This window comes from Clytia hemisphaerica, unplaced genomic scaffold, assembly GCF_902728285.1.
Source record: "Clytia hemisphaerica strain Z4C2 unplaced genomic scaffold, Clytia hemisphaerica genome assembly, whole genome shotgun sequence".
Lineage (NCBI taxonomy): Eukaryota > Metazoa > Cnidaria > Hydrozoa > Leptothecata > Clytiidae > Clytia > Clytia hemisphaerica.
In genome coordinates this window covers 646,432-664,603 of record NW_027104612.1, presented here as the reverse complement: position 1 = coordinate 664,603, position 18,172 = coordinate 646,432, and the positions used below count along the sequence as shown (strand labels likewise).

The 18,172-nt window shown below is 34.9% G+C and overlaps 3 protein-coding genes across 3 annotated transcripts; 1 reads left to right on the top strand and 2 right to left on the bottom strand.

The window, feature by feature from the left end:
• Nucleotides 1–6,413: 6,413 nt before the first annotated feature.
• LOC136824300 (ras-like protein 1) lies at nt 6,414–6,962 on the top strand. Its single transcript, XM_067080465.1, has one exon. The coding sequence runs from the start codon at nt 6,414–6,416 to the stop codon at nt 6,960–6,962; it is 549 nt and encodes a 182-aa protein (XP_066936566.1).
• Nucleotides 6,963–9,415: 2,453 nt separating this feature from the next.
• LOC136824280 (collagen triple helix repeat-containing protein 1-like) lies at nt 9,416–11,130 on the bottom strand. Its single transcript, XM_067080443.1, has 3 exons — nt 10,873–11,130; nt 10,323–10,619; nt 9,416–10,077 (listed from the first exon to the last, which is right to left on the bottom strand). The coding sequence occupies exons 1-3, from the start codon at nt 10,948–10,950 to the stop codon at nt 9,718–9,720; spliced, it is 735 nt and encodes a 244-aa protein (XP_066936544.1). The 5' UTR covers nt 10,951–11,130; the 3' UTR covers nt 9,416–9,717.
• A 4,427-nt stretch (nt 11,131–15,557) lies between these two features.
• Nucleotides 15,558–17,988, bottom strand: LOC136824277 (calcium-dependent protein kinase 2-like). Its single transcript, XM_067080441.1, has 2 exons — nt 16,633–17,988; nt 15,558–16,087 (listed from the first exon to the last, which is right to left on the bottom strand). The coding sequence occupies exons 1-2, from the start codon at nt 17,867–17,869 to the stop codon at nt 15,969–15,971; spliced, it is 1,356 nt and encodes a 451-aa protein (XP_066936542.1). The 5' UTR covers nt 17,870–17,988; the 3' UTR covers nt 15,558–15,968.
• Nucleotides 17,989–18,172: the final 184 nt, after the last annotated feature.

Below are 18,172 nucleotides of genomic sequence, written 5' to 3'. Positions count from 1 at the left end.
CCCCCCCCCGGATTTGAATTCTTACAGTAAAGTATGAACCCTGATAGTCAGGTATCATTAATCTTCAGAAACGTCCAATTCTAACGAGCTTTCTTCAATTACCAACGGACACGCTTATTAGAATCTCTATTTATATAACGAAACATTGATGAGGTTATAAATACTGCTCGTTATTTTTGAGACATCTTTCTCTGTAAATAATTTATTTTTGTCATCATGACCGATGCTCTCCGATTCTTTGTGTATCCGTGTGTGTCGCGCGCCCGAAGTTTGAAAATATTCTTTCATGATTTTATACACCTAAATGGTGGTGTGCAAGAGCTCAGATTCAGGTTCGAGAAAATGTTGTTTTTTAAAACATTTTAAACATGTAAATTTTGAATAAAAAAGAACATAGAGGGTGAGCCTAAAGATAATTTTGAAATCGCAATGCATTTACGAAAACACCCTTTCTTTTTTAAAAGAACCTCAGTCGTGATTTTCTTGATTGTCAGGGTGAAATGATAATGACCTAAACAGAGTCCTGTTTTTAATCATGGAAGTGTTGGACCTTTTGTTATTTCAGATCACCGAACCATCTAAAAGATTTCAGGTGTTAATCCTCCAGATATCGTGGTCTTAAACTTTTCTTTTTGTGTTGGTTATTTTTAGGTGAAAATCTAATCTTATCAAGATTGTGCGATTTTCGTTTGATTCTCGGAAAACTCTCTTGATCTTCTCTCCATTTTTCATTTACAACGAAATAGGAGTAATGAAGAAATGATGTTTCGTGCAAAAATAAAACGATTAGAAGGTTTATTCTTTGTTTAGTGCTACAATTTTTTATTAGGAACATCAAAAAATTCGAGGTTTCGGGTGTTCTAAACTTATAAGCCTGTGAAATTTCTCAAAGTATTCTTAATTCGGAGCAATTAGCTACTGTTGTTTCGTGTTATTTCTCAAAGTTCATAATTTCGACTGTAAGACTGTTCTTACATAATTTGCTCTTATAAAAAACGTATATTACAATGATACATTATATTTTATCTGCAGGTGAAAGATTTCACCCTTCAATGCCGCTTAACCATCTGCATCAAGCAAGACCTATTGTCTCCTTTGTTCGTGGTTTTAATGTAAAGATGGGTCATGAATTCTGCCCTCTAGTGTTTTCGTTCAGAAGAGGGGAAACAGCTTGATTCTTTTATCACAAATTTTTTGGGTCTAGATTTTGCGGTCTAGTAATGGACATATTTCTTGAAACCACCTCAAGGCTGCCACTTAATTGTTGTTATTACTACCGCGCCAATTTATTGTTATTTTAAAAACATATTTGTGGGGAGGTTTGAAAGAATTGTAAATAAAAAATGTGAATTTTTTTTTTCGTATTCTGTGACACGATAGAACATACTTTTGGTTACGTTTTTGTGTTTTCCTGTCGCGATAGGTCCATCTCCATTGAATACTTTTGATAATGTAGCGCTGTCAGACGTTAATTTTTAACACTGCAATAGCTTCTTTACGGGTACCCCCTTAAAGTGATTTTTCGTTACCGTAACTTTCTTATATGATTTTTGGCATATTTTCCTGTGCACTTGCCAATTTGTTCACCACACTATAAATGCTAATGAGATTGTTTTTCGCCAAGTTCGTTTTGTTTTGACGCGACTAAAGAAAGTGATTGTTTCGTGTGTTTTTTGTTGGATGAAGTTTTGGTGAAAGTTGATTGATTGGTCAACAGTCCAAAGAAGTTTTTGAGGTCAAAGGTTGAAGAAATTTTGACTGATGTTTCAAAGGTATTACTCCAGCAGAATCAGTTTTTTTTTTCTGAAAAATTTCTAGAGCCACCACTAAAACTGCGACGATATAAAGTTTTGGTTTAAAGTTTCGCTGACTCAGCTAGAAAAGAATCACGTAATCTATCCATCAAAACCTTAGTTTCAGTTAGTACATTCCAAGGCCGATCTTTTGAGCTTGGTTGTAAATCAAACTGCGCATGTGGTTACGTCATCAGGAAATACGACGTGAATTTGGTCATTTGGTCACAAACCTTTATCAGATTATATACTCAAAAATATCTTTCCAACGATGTAAAATTTTACGGTAACCTGAAGATTTTATTGAATCATAATTATTTAATTAATTCTTTTCCCACCAATCATTTTACACTGCGATTGCTAGGTAATACTTTCAAAACATTAGGTCATTTTTGTGTCCAAAATGTGCTTTCAAAGAGGAAAATATGGTTTGAATTTCAAAATTTTTGAGTCCTGACATCTCATTAATCCTTGTAATGTAAGATATCTGATAAAAGTTTTGGTCCCATTTCATTTCCAAAAGGATAGAGAAGTACACGTTTTTTTATAAGAACAATTTTATGAGAACATAAGGCTTCGTTTGGAAATATTAAGAATAAGTTAAGTACGTTTGAAGGCTTTGCAGACTCTGAAACTCCTGATTCTTTAGAAAATTGGACAAAAATATTCACAAAATGGAGAAAATAAGAACATTTCCAGCAAATTTTTGAGCTTTAAACTCAAAAAGTTAAGAAAATCTGAAAGCTTCAAACATTTTGGATGTTCTTATTAAAAACGTGTCAAGTGTCATCAATAAATGAAGTTTTATCTCAAATATCTCAAATAACAAGCCTGAGCATATTTGTGTTTATCCTATTCTTTTCATAGAAGTGTTTTTCTCGTAATCCATCGTTCAGACCACCGAAAAGACCGGAGCTTAGCATCTTTTGATCAAATTAGAAGTTGCTTAATGTTTTTTATTGTGATCGATACGCGCTGACGTCATTGCAATTAATTATTCCGTCAATGACTGATTCGTTCATTTTTTTTGTCCGCCATTATGGATGGAACTTTTTCATGACTGTATTTGTTGATAAAATGATAAGTTTTGACAATTTTTGTTTTGTTTTGTTGTTTGTTTGTTTGGTATGCGGTGGCTTGTCTTTGTAAGATTTGATGCCATATCTATGTAGTACTAGTCATTGAAATGATTTGACTTTTTCTTGAAATCAAATGTTCGTAATGAACGACATTGAAAAGGTAACATAGGCCTGTATTCTTTCAATTTATTCTAGGGTAGACTTGACCTTTTGAAGCGATTATAATGATAGTTCTCGTTTCAAAACAAAACTTTCATTCGTTGATTTTGTTTTGGTCACCACAAGAAAATTAGCTTATAATCAACAAAACTTTGAAAATGAAACTTCTACCCACGTTCTACTTAGAAAAAGAAGAAGAGTTTTAGAGTATTTGATCAGAGTTGTTCCCCTACGTTAAACTTCTTTAAACATCACTCTAGAAAAACTTTAACGGGAAATGTTAATTTATATATTATCTTGTAATGTAGGTTGTTCGTGTTTCAGTTATGATGGTTTTCTCAAAGATAAAACGTGAGTTGTAATTGAAGGAATGTAATGTTATTTGAGTATAAACGTTTTTTTTTTTTTTAAGAAACACACTTTTAAGAAACATGAGGCTCAGAATGCCTAAAAACTAAGAAACATCTAAGAAACATGCTGAGGCTGAGAATGAGAAAATAACATTTTTTAATTCGGTTTCTTTTAAGAACCTTCCAATCCAGCCTTCCATGAGACTGATTTATGTCAAAAAGTTTGTTAGAAACATGTAAGAAACATTTAAGGCTCAAAAGGCCGATTTCGTAAGAAACATTGAGGCTGCTTGGAAAAACTAGTTTCTTAAAAAAAAAAAAACGTGTAGTGGTAGTAAAAACTTCAGAGTATCCACAGTATTACTTTTAGGCTTCTTTCTTTTTCTCTCCTTCGAAATTTAAAGCAAGGGATTTATCTCAGGTTTTATTTAAAGTCGTGCTGGTTGAAAACTTGTGATGTTTTGGTTCCATCTTAACGAAGTTTCCCATTTGGTCAGAACATTTTATCTGAAAAGGATATCCAGAGGTAATCTTTGTTTTGATGTTTTGTGATAATCTCGTTTCTTTGAGAAGTGTGGTCGAGGTAAGCCTTTAAAGAAGGAATTTTAATGCTTGGCTTTTTAAGAGTTGCTTTCATTCTTGTTTTTAAGCCGAACCTCAGCTACTGGGACCAAGACAACTTCGGATGTTCCTCAGCTCTTGATTCGTTTGTATAACATATTCATCAAGATATGTTCTCAATACGCTTCTCTCATTTAAAGACTTAACATCGGCATTAACATGTCTGAAACCAGAGTCTCATACTGTCCTTACCATATACTTAGTATGTTACTGATTGATACAGATAAAAATGGTTTTAAATGGAAGTTAAGTTGAGGTCATTTTTCAAAAAAATACTTTTGAGGCGAAGTGCATTTAGTGTTATTCAAAGCTGACCCACGAACTTCTCGTATCCCAGCTAACACACAGCGTTGTTTCGACGTTTTTCTAACGTTCACAACGTCCATATAACGTTAATAAAAACGTTGAAACAACGTTGTGTGCCAGCTGGGATAATTATAGTGGGTAGTAACACAGTTTAGTAAGTGTAATTGAGATGTAATGGATTTTGAATTTTCAGCCATCAGTTCTTATTAAGACTTAATGTAGGAGGCCTTGACTTCTTAAAATAGAGTGGATCACATGTTGTTTCTGTAAGACGAAAATCAAAAATAATTGAAGGTCAAATGCATTTTATTATGATTTCTTATTTCACTCGAGTGCTAATTGTTTTACAGTTTGCTGCTAGTGAATAATATGATTTGAGGATCATTTAAAGTTTTTAGAAAGTGATGATGTTTCAAAGCTTAAAGTTTCATTCTTATTTCAATGGAGAGGTCCGGTTGGTCCGTTGGGAGAGAACAATAGCTGGTTCGATTCTTACACTGTCTGTGAGATGTCAAGTTTTAGTTTCATTGTTTCAAAAGATTGTTTGTCTCTTCCTGATCATCAGCTCATTAAGAGTTGAGAAAACAAAATGCAATTCTCATTTGATCTCATCCATGATCCGGTGGTCAATTGACTGGAAATCCGGCACTTCTCCGTAGTGTGATCTTTTCTCGTCTCTTTCTCTCTGTTTCTCTCAAGGAAGTCTGGAGATGATTGGTAGAGAGCATGACTTATCCTGCATTATATCTTTCTTATCTACTAACTCATTGAAAGGCATATTACACATTCGTAATTCAATTATAATGCTGTACAAATTTTAAGCATGTATATTTTCTTTCTTTTTGTTGCTTGCGATGATCAGTTTTGTGATGTTTTGTTTGGCTTTGAAAGCGTTATAAGATAGACATTTGATCGTTCGGTAGATAGAAAATATTTTATGGGAAATCTTTTAACAGAAACTTTATCAAAAGCTAAAGCCATCTTTACCAGGCTTTAAGCTTTTGAATATTTTGTTCTTTTGCATGGTTTTGTGGGAAACTGTTGACTGATTGGCATTCAAACGAAATTTGTACCAAGAAATGAAATAAGTTTAATCGTTCTGTCTACTTCTCCGAATGTTTGAAAGGTCGGAAGATTTTTTGGACTGATGTTTACAAATTGTTGCCAACCAGCTTTACTTTTTTTAAATGATTTATAATTGCTACCCTTCGTGTGTTTCAAATGTGCATCTTGCAGATATATTAAAATGGAGAAAAATAGTTTAAGGTGATTTCTTATATCCCACATCGTTATTTTTATGAGAATTTCATCTTGCGGTTGGTCAGTGGATGATTATAAATCTAAAAATGTGTTCAAAGATAATGATTTAAAGTTCAGCTTTCTATTTGTGGTCTATCTCTCTTGTTCAATGCTGCTCTCTCTTCGGGATGTTTTAGAAATTTCGCTTAAAAAGGAATTTTTAAAAGGTTTTTGATTTCATCAAATCCCAAGATTTGACACGTGACTTTTTGATTGCGGATCGTTGGGGGATGTCTAATTGATTGACCTACGAACACATCAGGGGAACGCTGTAGCCTACAAACATCTATCTCTGTCTGGATTGGCTGTAATTTTTTTGAAATCGTCTTTTGCCTTTCTCAACCGGCCTAAGACAATCTTTCAGTGCTGTAGTCTTTACTGTAAGAGAGACATGTTCAACCAGAGGTTAACAACCGTTTAAGCATAGATTTTCTACTTACGAAGTGAGTTTCAAGTTTTGCTTTTCCGATTTCGACTTATGCCTTCATGTTCATTTTCCGTCTATATTTTTCAGGTTAGAAATCAGAAAAAAGTAGCAAAAAATACAAAATAAAACATCGAGCATTGGAAATAATTTTATCGCAGCGAACGCCATGAAACGGAGAAGTGTTTACAAGACGACTACAGAACCAGAAAGAATTCCTTGGCATAAATGTTTGAAAAATGGAGTTCTCACTTTATTCGATCGTATATATTGGGCATTAAATCAACCCCTTTCATTAAAGATCGCGGTAATCGGGCCGGAAAACTGCGGAAAGACAAGTATTATAAGACGCTTCGCTGGAGATATATTTTACGATGAAAAAATGAACCCGGAAGACCCTACTTTCCGTTTCACTAGTCTCATGAAAATACGGAACTGTTCACGACGGTTTAATGTGAAGGTTATAGAGGTTGATCGCAAGGATATTTCGAAGCAGAATTACGATGAGTTATTACAGACATCTGCCGGTATTCTGTTAGTATATTCTGTAGAGGAACCGGAAAAATACGAAGAGGTCCTTTCCGTTATTGATAGACTGCATGTCCGGAGGAAACCAAAGGATAACAAGAAGGAACATCAGGTTATAGTTGCTTTAGGGAACAAAACGGAAATTTGTACGAACTTGGAACAAGTCAATCAGAACACCGAAATGAAAGATGAACTACAAACAAAAGGGGTTGATTATTTCAGTGTTTCTGCCAAGTCGAATTGGGGAATTTCTGAAGCAGTAAATGAACTAATTGAACAAAGTGCGCGTAATAAGGTGATGCGATTTTCGAGTAAAAAGAAAAATAAATCGAAAAGACCAAAGAAAAATGGGAAAGGTCTTTTATCTGAAGATGAGAATGGAGTCACTTTTGATGAACTATAATCCACGCAATGTAAAGAGGGCTTTAATTAGTTTCCTTCACGCATGGTCCTAGAAGAAGACGGGTGAATTTTTTTCAGATTTTTTTTATTTTTCATAATTTTTAGTACCGAATTTACCCAATTATTTTCTAGGATTTTTTTCCACTTTTTTGACTTTTGGCATTGAAATTTGTTTTGTATCCGTTTTTTTGTTTTAATTTTCAAGTTTTATTTTTTCGTGTTTGTTGAGTATGGATGGAATTGAACCTTATGCTGCAAGGTTCCTTTTCGAATCTAACGTGTTTAGCATCATTTTAACCGTGTCATACTTTTAGGGGAAGAGGATCTTTTGCCATTTTTTTGCGCAAAATTTTCTACTCGTACATACAACTAACTAAGCCTGGCTTAAGTTTGGAATGGTTTTGATTTTGTTTCTTTCTATCTTTATATTTCTTTATGAATTAGTTTTTTATCACAAAATTTTTCATTGCACAACTTTTTGGAATTAGTTTTAGTATTTTCAGTTTTGGTTAATTCTTTTTTCTTTATTTGGGCAAAGTTTATTTAAAACTTTTCAATCCTAATCAAAAATGCAAAAAATACCTGTCAGACTATATTTCATAGGGATCATTTGTCGTCCCTCTCTCTCAAACCATACGAACGCTTGTAAACGCAGGAAAAAATTAAACAAATATCTTCCATGCGAATTTCTGAGACATCAATCATAGAAAATTGAATTCACCAGGTGTGTTGTTTTCCAATATGTGCAAATTTGAGTACATAAGACAAATATATAAATATTTATTTGAGACCCATTTTGAAGTTGTAGGGCTATAATTACCTTCTTTTCGTGGGGTAAGAAGGCTCAATTATTTGAAACTTTGTAAATAGTAAAGTATATATAGAAATTATTTGAAAGTCATTTTCATTTCAAAATGAAAGAAAAATGAACTCGTTGTTGAATTCATCAGAAAAACTAACTTTTTCAGCTTTTTTTTAAGGCCAGGCCAATTTAATTTGTTGTTTTACGGGCCAAGCTGCCCAAAAATTAGGGTCGGCTGGTCGGCGGTCGGCTTTGATTTGCTTACCGCTTTCCATCAATTGGCAAATTCTGGCATGTTATATACCGTTGAAAAGATGACTCTGAAAACAATAATATTTGAGAAAAATAATACGAAAAGATTAAATAATGAAGAAGAAAAAATGACAACTTTTTATCGTTTGGTCCTATGAGCTTTATTCTTGTAACCTTCGATTCAAACATTTTACGAGAAGAATAACTATATAGATGAAATCAGAAGGATTCAAAGTACCCCCGTAGCAAAAATGTTTAAATGTAAGCAAACGATATCACTGTTATTTTTAAAAACTTTCAATCATATATCACTCCTCGTAGCGTTCAAGTCGAATTTAGCGACAAAATAATCCAAAAGTTTTGAAGAAGTTGACGGATTATCGAGTCAAGGATGACCCAGAGGACTCTTTTAACCGCATGATGGATTTCTTACGCAAATCAGTCGTTGTAAGTCTGATAAGAATATTTTTACTAGATCCAGTTGCTTTGAACTGTTCTCTGCTTTAGTAGTTAAATACTGCTCTCAAGTCTCCATATTTCCAATCTTTTTTAATTGACTCAAAAAAGTCCTCTGACCCTTTCAGTTAGCAAACCCTTACATACTATTCGATCTCCCTGAACTCACATGTGCGTTGCCCCATGTTCATGTTCGATTTGTGGAGACTATACTGTACGACACTGTGAATCCTTTTTTTGCCCGTCTGTAATAGCAATTTGATGTGCAGTGAAGTTACCAAAACTCGAACATGCATGGAAAATTGAAATATAAAATTTTGGAATGGTCGAGACTCTGCTGTATTTACTGTTTCTTTCATTTAGATGAACTTTGACTCGAAACAACTTCTCCGGGCTATCCAGCTCTCAGAACAATCTTTGAACACTGGATCAGGAGATCTGAAAAAGAAGGTCACTGTTCTGACCGATCCACCAACGAAAACCGTCAAGGAAAATATTAAACGACTAAGATCGAAACATCCAAATTTCTGTTATTGCTCTATCCCCACCACTCTCTGAAAACAATTTGAAGGGTATGGACCCTAGAGTTGACGTCATCATTACGTCAGGCGATAATGGAAAAAACGTTGTTGATGGAACTGAAATTTTCATTCGCTCGGGTAAGACTGATTTCTGAATGTTACGTTTTCTTGATTATCTCAACCAAAGAAGATCACTTTTACAAAGCAGGCGAATAATTTATGTTTACAAAGCAGAATGATTTTTCACTTATTTTGAGGGCTAGGAGTTTTGCCTGTAACGTCTGTCTTTTAGCCATGAAAACTTTTACCAGGCCTAGTTCGCGGCTCCCCTCTCAAAAAAGTAATCTCAAAATCCTATCTACTTTCGAACCAATCGCATGCCGTTGCATTCCACGAAATATGGACTGAGATGAAAAGGAGATATAAACGAGTTTTTAACTTTTTTTTTTGGATACGTAGAAATAACGATTTAAATTCTGAACTGATTAATTTTAATAAACAAAACAAAGTTTATAAGTAAAGGCGACACTTGGTATTTTAATGGTGAAAAGATGTTGCAGATATGTATGTTGTTGTGGGAAAGATGTAAAACAAAAACACAATTTCAGTTATATCATGGAACTGCTATAAACTACATTGAAAGAAAATATAAAGATGTTGTTTATTGTTTTGGATGCTCCATCTCGTAGAGTGGATTCTAGTGGCGGAATTCAACCCAGAGGTGTTTATTGTTGAGGGGGTTCCATCTCGTAGATGTGGATTCTGGTGGCGGAATTCCACCCAGTGTGCGCATCTCCCGGTGGGTAACTACGGCAATTGCCGACGTTGAAACCGACATTGACTCTCCCACTCTTGTTGATTTTACAATGTCCAGCGATGACTCGTGGTCGATGAAGGTTCTTGTATCGGCTTCCCTTGCCTTTATACATGTAGACAACGCCGTCGATAGCGACGGGAGTGCATTCTTTTCCGTCGAATGTAATGAACCACCGTTTGCAACATGCATCACAGTTTACAATTCGCATGTTGGACGACACTTGAACGTAAAGATATGTTGATTGTTCTGACTTTGAGAAACTGCATGTCTAAAGAAATGAATTTCATCATTTTCAGAATGTTGCTCTCGCATTCTTATCCTTTTCTTTACGCCAGAAATTTGTCGTCCGTGTGAACGGCTTCATTAAACTTAAAGGTCCAAAAAACTACAAGTCTTATTCTTAACAACTTGAACAGCTGTGAGATATCATCGAGCACTTTTGGCACAAAGAAGAAGGAGAATTGTGTAAGAATGATATATAACTATGAAAAATTGAAGAAAAAAGAAATTTACCTTAATGAGTCCGTTATCCCTTCCATCACTGATATTGTCCCAAGCACATTCTTTCCAATTTCTTTTTCGAGTGATGTCTTTTCCATCCCTTCCATCTCTTCCATTCTTTCCATCCTTTCCGTTCCTACCATCTTTACCGTCTTTTCCATTCCGTCCATCTTTTCCATCGATTCCGTTTGTTCCATTGATCCCATGTTTTCCACAAAACCCGTCAATTCCGTTTCTTCCGTCCACGCCATCAACCCCATTCCGCCCGTTCCTTCCGTCGCGCCCATCCTTACAACGAGCTCGACATTCCTGCGTTACAAACGATTAATAAAACTTTTAAATTCGTTCACTATTTTAAAAAGAAAAAAAAGATGAATTGCATCATGATGAATTTCAAAAGCTGTAAGATTTATTTTGAAAAGTGTTAAATGAATGAGCTTGAAACCAGTTTTTTCAAAGAAAATTTAAACACTTACATTTATATAGTTCTTCATGTTTAGCGAAGAATTTCAGCCTCATGTACTTAGTATTTGTTAATGCCAAATAAAGTGTGTCGACTTACCTGTTTTTCGCTGCACACACACGACACTGCTACAACGAAAACCAACAAAATTCTGAAAGCAACAAATCCCTTCACCATTCTTATCTCTTCTGTACGCAATGTTTTGGTTCTTAGCTTCAATGTTGCTTCAATACTCTAATTTCTCTAAATCCGTGGTTTTTATAATCTCAAATCTTATTGAAACTTTCAAACAATAAACTTTATTTGCATTGCAATGAAAGATTTAAATAAGTTCAATGGTTCGCTCCGAATAAGGTCAATGAAATATGGAGAACAATAAGATAAAACGCCCTTTCTTGGTCATGTCGTAATTGACAGAAATGAGGAAGAAAATTCAATTTCTTCCTTTGTTTAATGTTTAGATAATGAATGGACCCGTTTGTTTGATGTGTTTCCAAGCTATATGCAAATCTAATATTTCCCTGATGCTACATAAACTTGCGTCATAGATCGAGAGTGCAATTGAGCCAGAATTCATCTTCCCTTATCGGTATGAGTTTGCCTATTTGAGAATTACAGTACTTGATGATTCGTGATTTAGAAATTTTCGAATAGTCAATCCATGTTAATAACCGTTTCAAGGTCTTCTATATAGTTTTTCGAGAGCTTTCGAATGTTATACATGATATTGTCTGAAAATGAGTTTAAAATTTTCAAAAAATTTCGCCTTTAGGGTTTTGCCTGGGGAAAATAAAAATTGTCCAAAAAAGTAATGTTCCACCAGTAGGGTTGTAGGGGATTTTTTTCCTGAGGTATAAGCATCCTATAGAGAGGGTATGGAGAAAGTTTCAGCTAGGTCTTATTTTTTGGACCTACCTCCGGGTACCCCGGTGGAGGTCCTTTAAATAAACCCATGTCCGTCGTCCGTCCGTCCGTTCGTTCGTCTGTTGCCAGCTTTTCTCGAAATTGGCTCATTAGTTTTTTCTGATTTTTTTCACAATGTTGCAAAATGGCAATGCCCAAAATGTGACGGAGCCCGATTTTCGGAATATCCCGGAAAAACTAGTTTTTTAGCACTTTCTCGAGATTTTATCATTAGTTTTTTCTGATTTTTTGCTCAAAGTTGCATATTAACAATGCCCAAAACATGGCCGAGTCCGAGTCCGATTTTTTGAGAAAATTTTTTTTAATATGCCGGAAATTGCCGTTTTTCTGGATTTTCATTGGACTTTTTTTTTCCTTATAATTGGTTGTTTTTTTTTTTTTCATTCAAAAAACATTTTTAATAATAAAAATAGCAATGCCAACCATCAAGCATGTTTCAATTTTCAATAAAATTGAATTTTGAAGCCGGAACTATTCAAAAATCGCCGGAACAAAACCTATTTTCATTCCGCCGGAAAGATAGTATTTCTTGAATTTCTCGAGCTGTACTTTATATTTTTTTTTTTTTATGAAATTTTTGCACACTGATGCAAAATGACAATACCTAAAATGTGACGGAGCCAGATTTTCGAAAAACATTATTTTCCGGTTGAAAATGCCGGAAATATGCCGGGAAAACTGTTTTTTTTTGGCATTTTCTCGAGATTTTATCATTAGTATTTTCTGATTTTTTGCACAAGAAGGATGCGTAAACAATGCCCAAAACATGGCCGAGTCCGATTTTTGAGAAAAAATTTTTTTCCGGCCGAAAATGCCGGAAATATACCGGAAATAGCCGTTTTTCTGGATTTTCATTGGACTTTTTCCCTATAATTGGTTGTTTTTTCATTCAAAAAAATTATTAATAGCAATATGCCCACCATCAAGTATGTTCCAATTTTCAATGAAATTGATTTTTGAAGCCGGAACTATTCAAAAATCGCCAGAACAACCTATTTTCGCCGGGAAGACAGTATTTCTTGAATTTCTCGAGCTGTACTTTATATTTTTTATGAAATTTTGCACACTGATGCAAAATGACAATACCTAAAATGTGACGGAGCCCGATTTTCGAAAAACATTTTTTCCGGCCGAAAATATGCCGGAAAAACCGGTTTTTTTGACATTTTCTCGAATTTTCATCCTTATTTTTCTCTGATTTTTTGCAGAATGATGCGTATTCGCAATGCTCAAAACATGACCGAGTTCGATTTTTGAGAAAATGTTTTTTTCCGGCCAAAAAAGCCGGAAATTTCCGTTTTTGCAGATTTTTATTGGATTGGATCGTTTCATGTCTTTGTTTTTTTCAAACAAAAACATCATTTATAAGAATGTCCACGATTAAGTATGGTTCAATTTTCAATGAAACTGATTTTGGTACAGGAACTTTCTAAAAATTGCCAGAACAGCCGAGAATCGCTAGATTCCATGAATTTCTCGAGTTGTTCTCGTATTATTCTGCATTTCCATACTATTGTTCTCATTTTATTTTCAATTGTCTTATTACATCAATCTTCAGGTAGGTCCATTCAGCATGTACTAGTAGCTTGTTTCCTGTAAATTATGCTAAACGACCCCACTACAAGTCAAAAAAGGATTATATAATAAGTAAACTTTATTTCATTTGTGTTCTTTAACGTTTGTAGATTCTTGAATTGGTCTACGGAAAAGGAGGGGGTGGAAATCTAAAATGTAGCCCAGAAACTCTGTTTGGAATGCTATTGTTTTGTCAGGCATCACGATGGGTTCCGATGTCGAGGATATAATAATCTGGTCGATTTCGTTTTGACCAAACGAGAAGAAGCTGTCATTATGAACGAATAAGGAAATAAATATTACTACCAGACGTCACAGCTGGCGCAGTTCTTTGGCAAGCATTCATCAAATTCTACATACAGTCAATTCTCTCTAATTCGAACCTCTAGTATTTGAATCTTTCTATAATTTGAACCAAAATATCGGTCAACCTCGCCCCCGTGATAATTTGTTTATAGATATGATTTAGCAAATCAAATCAACCATCAAAATTATGAAAAAGTGAGAATCAGGCCCTGGGAACGAGGTTGAAAAAAATTAATTTTATCCTTATTCCATTCGGAACCTAAAATCATGTCACCATTCTTTGTTGTGAGGAATCATATCCCAAAATTTAGTTCGAGACAGATTTTGTACATACTTATTGTTATGGTAAATTTGTGTAAATTTGTGTAAATTTGTTATCCCTTTATCGTTTCAGGCAACAAAGTTTGCATTTATTATCCTTATTACGCTCACACGACATTGAAGAAAAAAATCACAGCCCAATGTCGCTCTAAAATGTTTTAAAAGTACACATGGTCCAATCATTGCAAACAGAATGATTAATTCTATAGGAGGTTATACTTTCGATTTCGTGAATTTGAGATCCCTTCAGACAGTGGATCACGACATCCATTTCACCTTAGTAACCCCCCCCAAACGGATCATAAAGTAAATAAGAATATTGATGGATAGATGGATAGAATATAGATTACATTTTCTAACTGTGATAATATTTCCCAATTGTGCAAGTACAGTAGTGAAAAAGTATTTAAAAGATAAAACAAATTTACAAAAAATACGAAATATAAATAAATGTTCCATTCAAGGTGAAGTTTCATTCCATAAATTGATGGATATTTTTAACACAAATCTCGTATCGTAAACACCTCCTAAAATGTGCTCAAAGCATTCATACATATCCCAATACGAATACATGTTCTTCCATAAGATTTTCGTTCTTAACTTTATGATTATCAAGCCCAAAAATGTTCTTAAGATGTTCTTATTTTCACCATTTTGTGAGTATTTTTGTGCGATTTCCTAAGAAAATCCGTAAAGCCTTAAAATTCTTAATATAGTTTATCCTTATAAAAATTCACGAGAATCTCGAAATTTTCTATTAACATTAACTTTTTGTTACTACAAAGACACCCTATTCTCACAGACCCGGTAGGGTTTTTTAAGCCAGCGGGGGTAAAAATAACGAACTGAAACTCGATGTGGATTGATATTCCTATATTTTTTATGACTTGGGATGTAAATTCGATTGTTTTCATGTCAAAATATTCAGTAGGGATGAGAAACAGCATTACAGTCAGGATTGGTTTATTTTCATTCAATGGAGACACAAATTGGAATATATTTTATTGGTAGTATAATTTCCCACTGAGGACGATATTTTGGTAAAAGGGTTCTCAGTGGGTCTGTGGTTGATATGTGAGAAGGGTCTGTGAGAAATAAACCTAGTTTTAAATTGAGTCGTGCAACTGCCAATATATTGAATCCCAGCTGGCACACAACGTTGTTTCAACGTTCATCTAACGTTTATGGACGTTGTGAACGTTAGATAAACGTTGAAACAAGGTTTTGTGCCAGCTGGGATACCACAGGTTTTGAATCTAAGGAGGTATGCAACATTGGAGGAGCTACAGTTCATAGATCACTCACGGATGTTGTACACGTTTTTTTTTTTATAAGAAACACACTTTTAAGAAACATGAGGCTCAGAATGCCTAAAAAGTAAGAAACATCTAAGAAACATGCTGAGGCTCAGAATGAGAAAATAACATTTTTTAATTCGGTTTTTTTAACAACCTTCCAATCCAGCCTTTCATAAGGCTGATTATGTCAAAAAGTTTAGAAACATGTAAGAAACATTTTAAGGCTCAAAAGGCCGATTTATATTATGTATTGCTTTCCATTCCTAAACTCTGAGGTATTAAGTACTAATCGAAGGAAAAACACCGCAAACGCTTTCAAAGACATCGTCCAGGGGGAACCCAACTAATCATCATCTTAGATACAGCTTCTGACAATGTCTGTCAGACAGGTTCCTTTACTAAAGGTTAACCAATACCAAAATTATCCCTAATATTCAAATTTCCCTAATATTTTCCAAAAAAATCCTAAACGTTTACAATTGTAGAATTTACAAGTTCAATATACACCTTATCAGCTCTTTTCAGGTCGGCCCTTTTTTGACGTTATTTTTGGACCTGTAAAGGCCAGTTCTAACAGTGACAGTAGCGTAGTGGATTAAGGGTCGCCGTAAGAAAGGGATGATAAAGTATGCTCGTGCAAAAAAAAAAAAAAAAAAAAACCGGTTGAAGATTTCTACTTTTGTTGTGACTTGACTCTTCTATTACCATATCCAATTGTAGTGCTCCAAAGTAAGTCTAGTTATGTTCATGTGATCATTGAAGACTTTTCGTTCAATGAAGCAAAGGCTTACGAGAGGTTTCATTGACGTTAACATGCTCTTTATACATATGTTCATCGACTGGAAAAATTTGTTCATCTTGATCGCCTTCATCCCGTTTCTTCTGACAGCCTGCAGAAAAATAGTGATTCGGATAGGTATTATTACAGAGATAAGATAGTTTAGGTATAAACTTATTGGCGCCAACAAAAATCATAAAAAAAGAAATAAGATTATACCTAAACTAGAGATAAGACTCTAATCAGAACAAAGTTTCTTTCTTGATAATTAGTAACAAATAACATTAATGAACATTAAATTGCATCCGAACTTAAATTGTCCGAACTTCCAACGTTTGAAAATCCCCGTCCCTTTTGTTCTCACAAAAAGTTTGTACCCGGTACTAAAAAATGGCTGGTGATAAGACAACTTTTTCTGAAAACCAAGGTTAATAGCCTATAGGTTAGTATCCTGCGTCTGCAGTCCCTCCCCTGTAGAGAAGTTTATTTTTCAGACATTTTCGTAATTAATTCAAGACTTCCAAATGTTTATGGAAACTGACATTCACTTTTTCAGAATTGAAATTTTATGACTTGATCAATGTCTTTCCTATGAAAAGGTCTAATGAAGTCTAAGTGACCAGACGCCCTATGTGTGGAAACCAATAAAATACTTACCAAATAAGTCGAGCATGCAACCCAAGTACCACCGACATCCTTGGACAGTGTGTTGTTGGCAACCCACAAGACACCCTCCATTCTCCATATCTTCTTCAGCCTCTTTCTGTTCCTTCATGAAAGGGTCTTTCTCGTTAAATTCAGCAAAATGTTCGATATGACCCTCCATAGCAGTGCTACTGGTTGAAGGATTTTTGGTTCGTTTTCGTGTCGATGAAGACGGCTGTCGGGGGTAAGGTTTCTCCTTAGTTTCTCTTTCTATACAAGCAGCAGCACTTTCACTTGACAGACCAGTGAATTTGTTGAAAGCTTTATCGATTTCGTGGGAACATTCTTTCATGCTCGCCCTTTGACTTGTATCATAACTTAACATTTTTCGAACAATTTTCTTCAAATCGTCATCAACATTTTCATTAGCAAAGTGATTGGCGTCAAATGGGTCAATCTCAGCCTCCTCTTCAAACATGGCTAGACCCAATCCTTTTTCCTTTCCATACCGATCTTTTACAAAAACACCAAAAAATTCCTTCCCGTCATAATAAAACGAACTTCGAAAAAGAATGGCGTAAAAAATTCCGCCCAATGAAAAGACATCCGCCTTTTCATCATAATTGTGGTTGAAAACTTCCGGTGATACCCAGTACGGTGTTCCGGCGAATGTTCCCATTCGGGTATCACCTTCCAAGTAATCTGACAAATACTCGTTGGGTGCCATTTGATCTGGAAAACGCCCTCTCGATAAACCGTAAAACTTTTTGGCGATTCCGAAATCCGCTAATTTCAACTCATCTTCACTTTTCAAGAGAACGTTCTCTGGTTTTAAATCTCGATGAACAATTTTATTCTGGTGTAAATAAAACAGAGCTCTTGTTAATTGCGACATCCATAGAAACTGGGAGATCTCGGTTACCGGTTGTTTTAAACGGTCATTAAGTGTTCCATTTGGACAATATTCCATTACAAAATAACACATGTTCAATTCGAAATCCACCGAATACATCCGAATGATATTCGGGTGTTGAAGTTCGGTAAGCACCGACAACTCTTGGGCGATCGTATAATACGTGTTCGCATCTTTGCATTCGACTTTTTTCACCGCGAAACGTTTTCCGCCAGGGTCAAGTGTGAGCAAAACTTGTCCGAATGCACCACGACCCAACTCTTGGAGGACGGTCAACTCTGTTGTATGGTTACCATGTTTGAAAATAATCAGTTCATGTTCTTCGCCGGTTGCCATGGTGAAAGGTTTGTGATTGGCCCATCCAGGTGAATCAACTGTCTATTGTATCCATATCCTTTCTTTCTTTGTTTTTTATTAATTATTTTAGCTGTAAATAAAGAAAAGATAAGTTTCAAGGTAACTGTATCCCATTTCTTAATGAAGCAATTCGTTTGTTTTTCTAAAATTGCTACAAAAGTTCTTGTGTAAATGAATCCATTTATGATAAAAAAACTACGTTCAGCTCAAAGACAAAGAACAGCCATTTAGTATTTGGTTTGGCATCTGTTCAAGGAGCCAAAAAAATTACACCGGACGAAA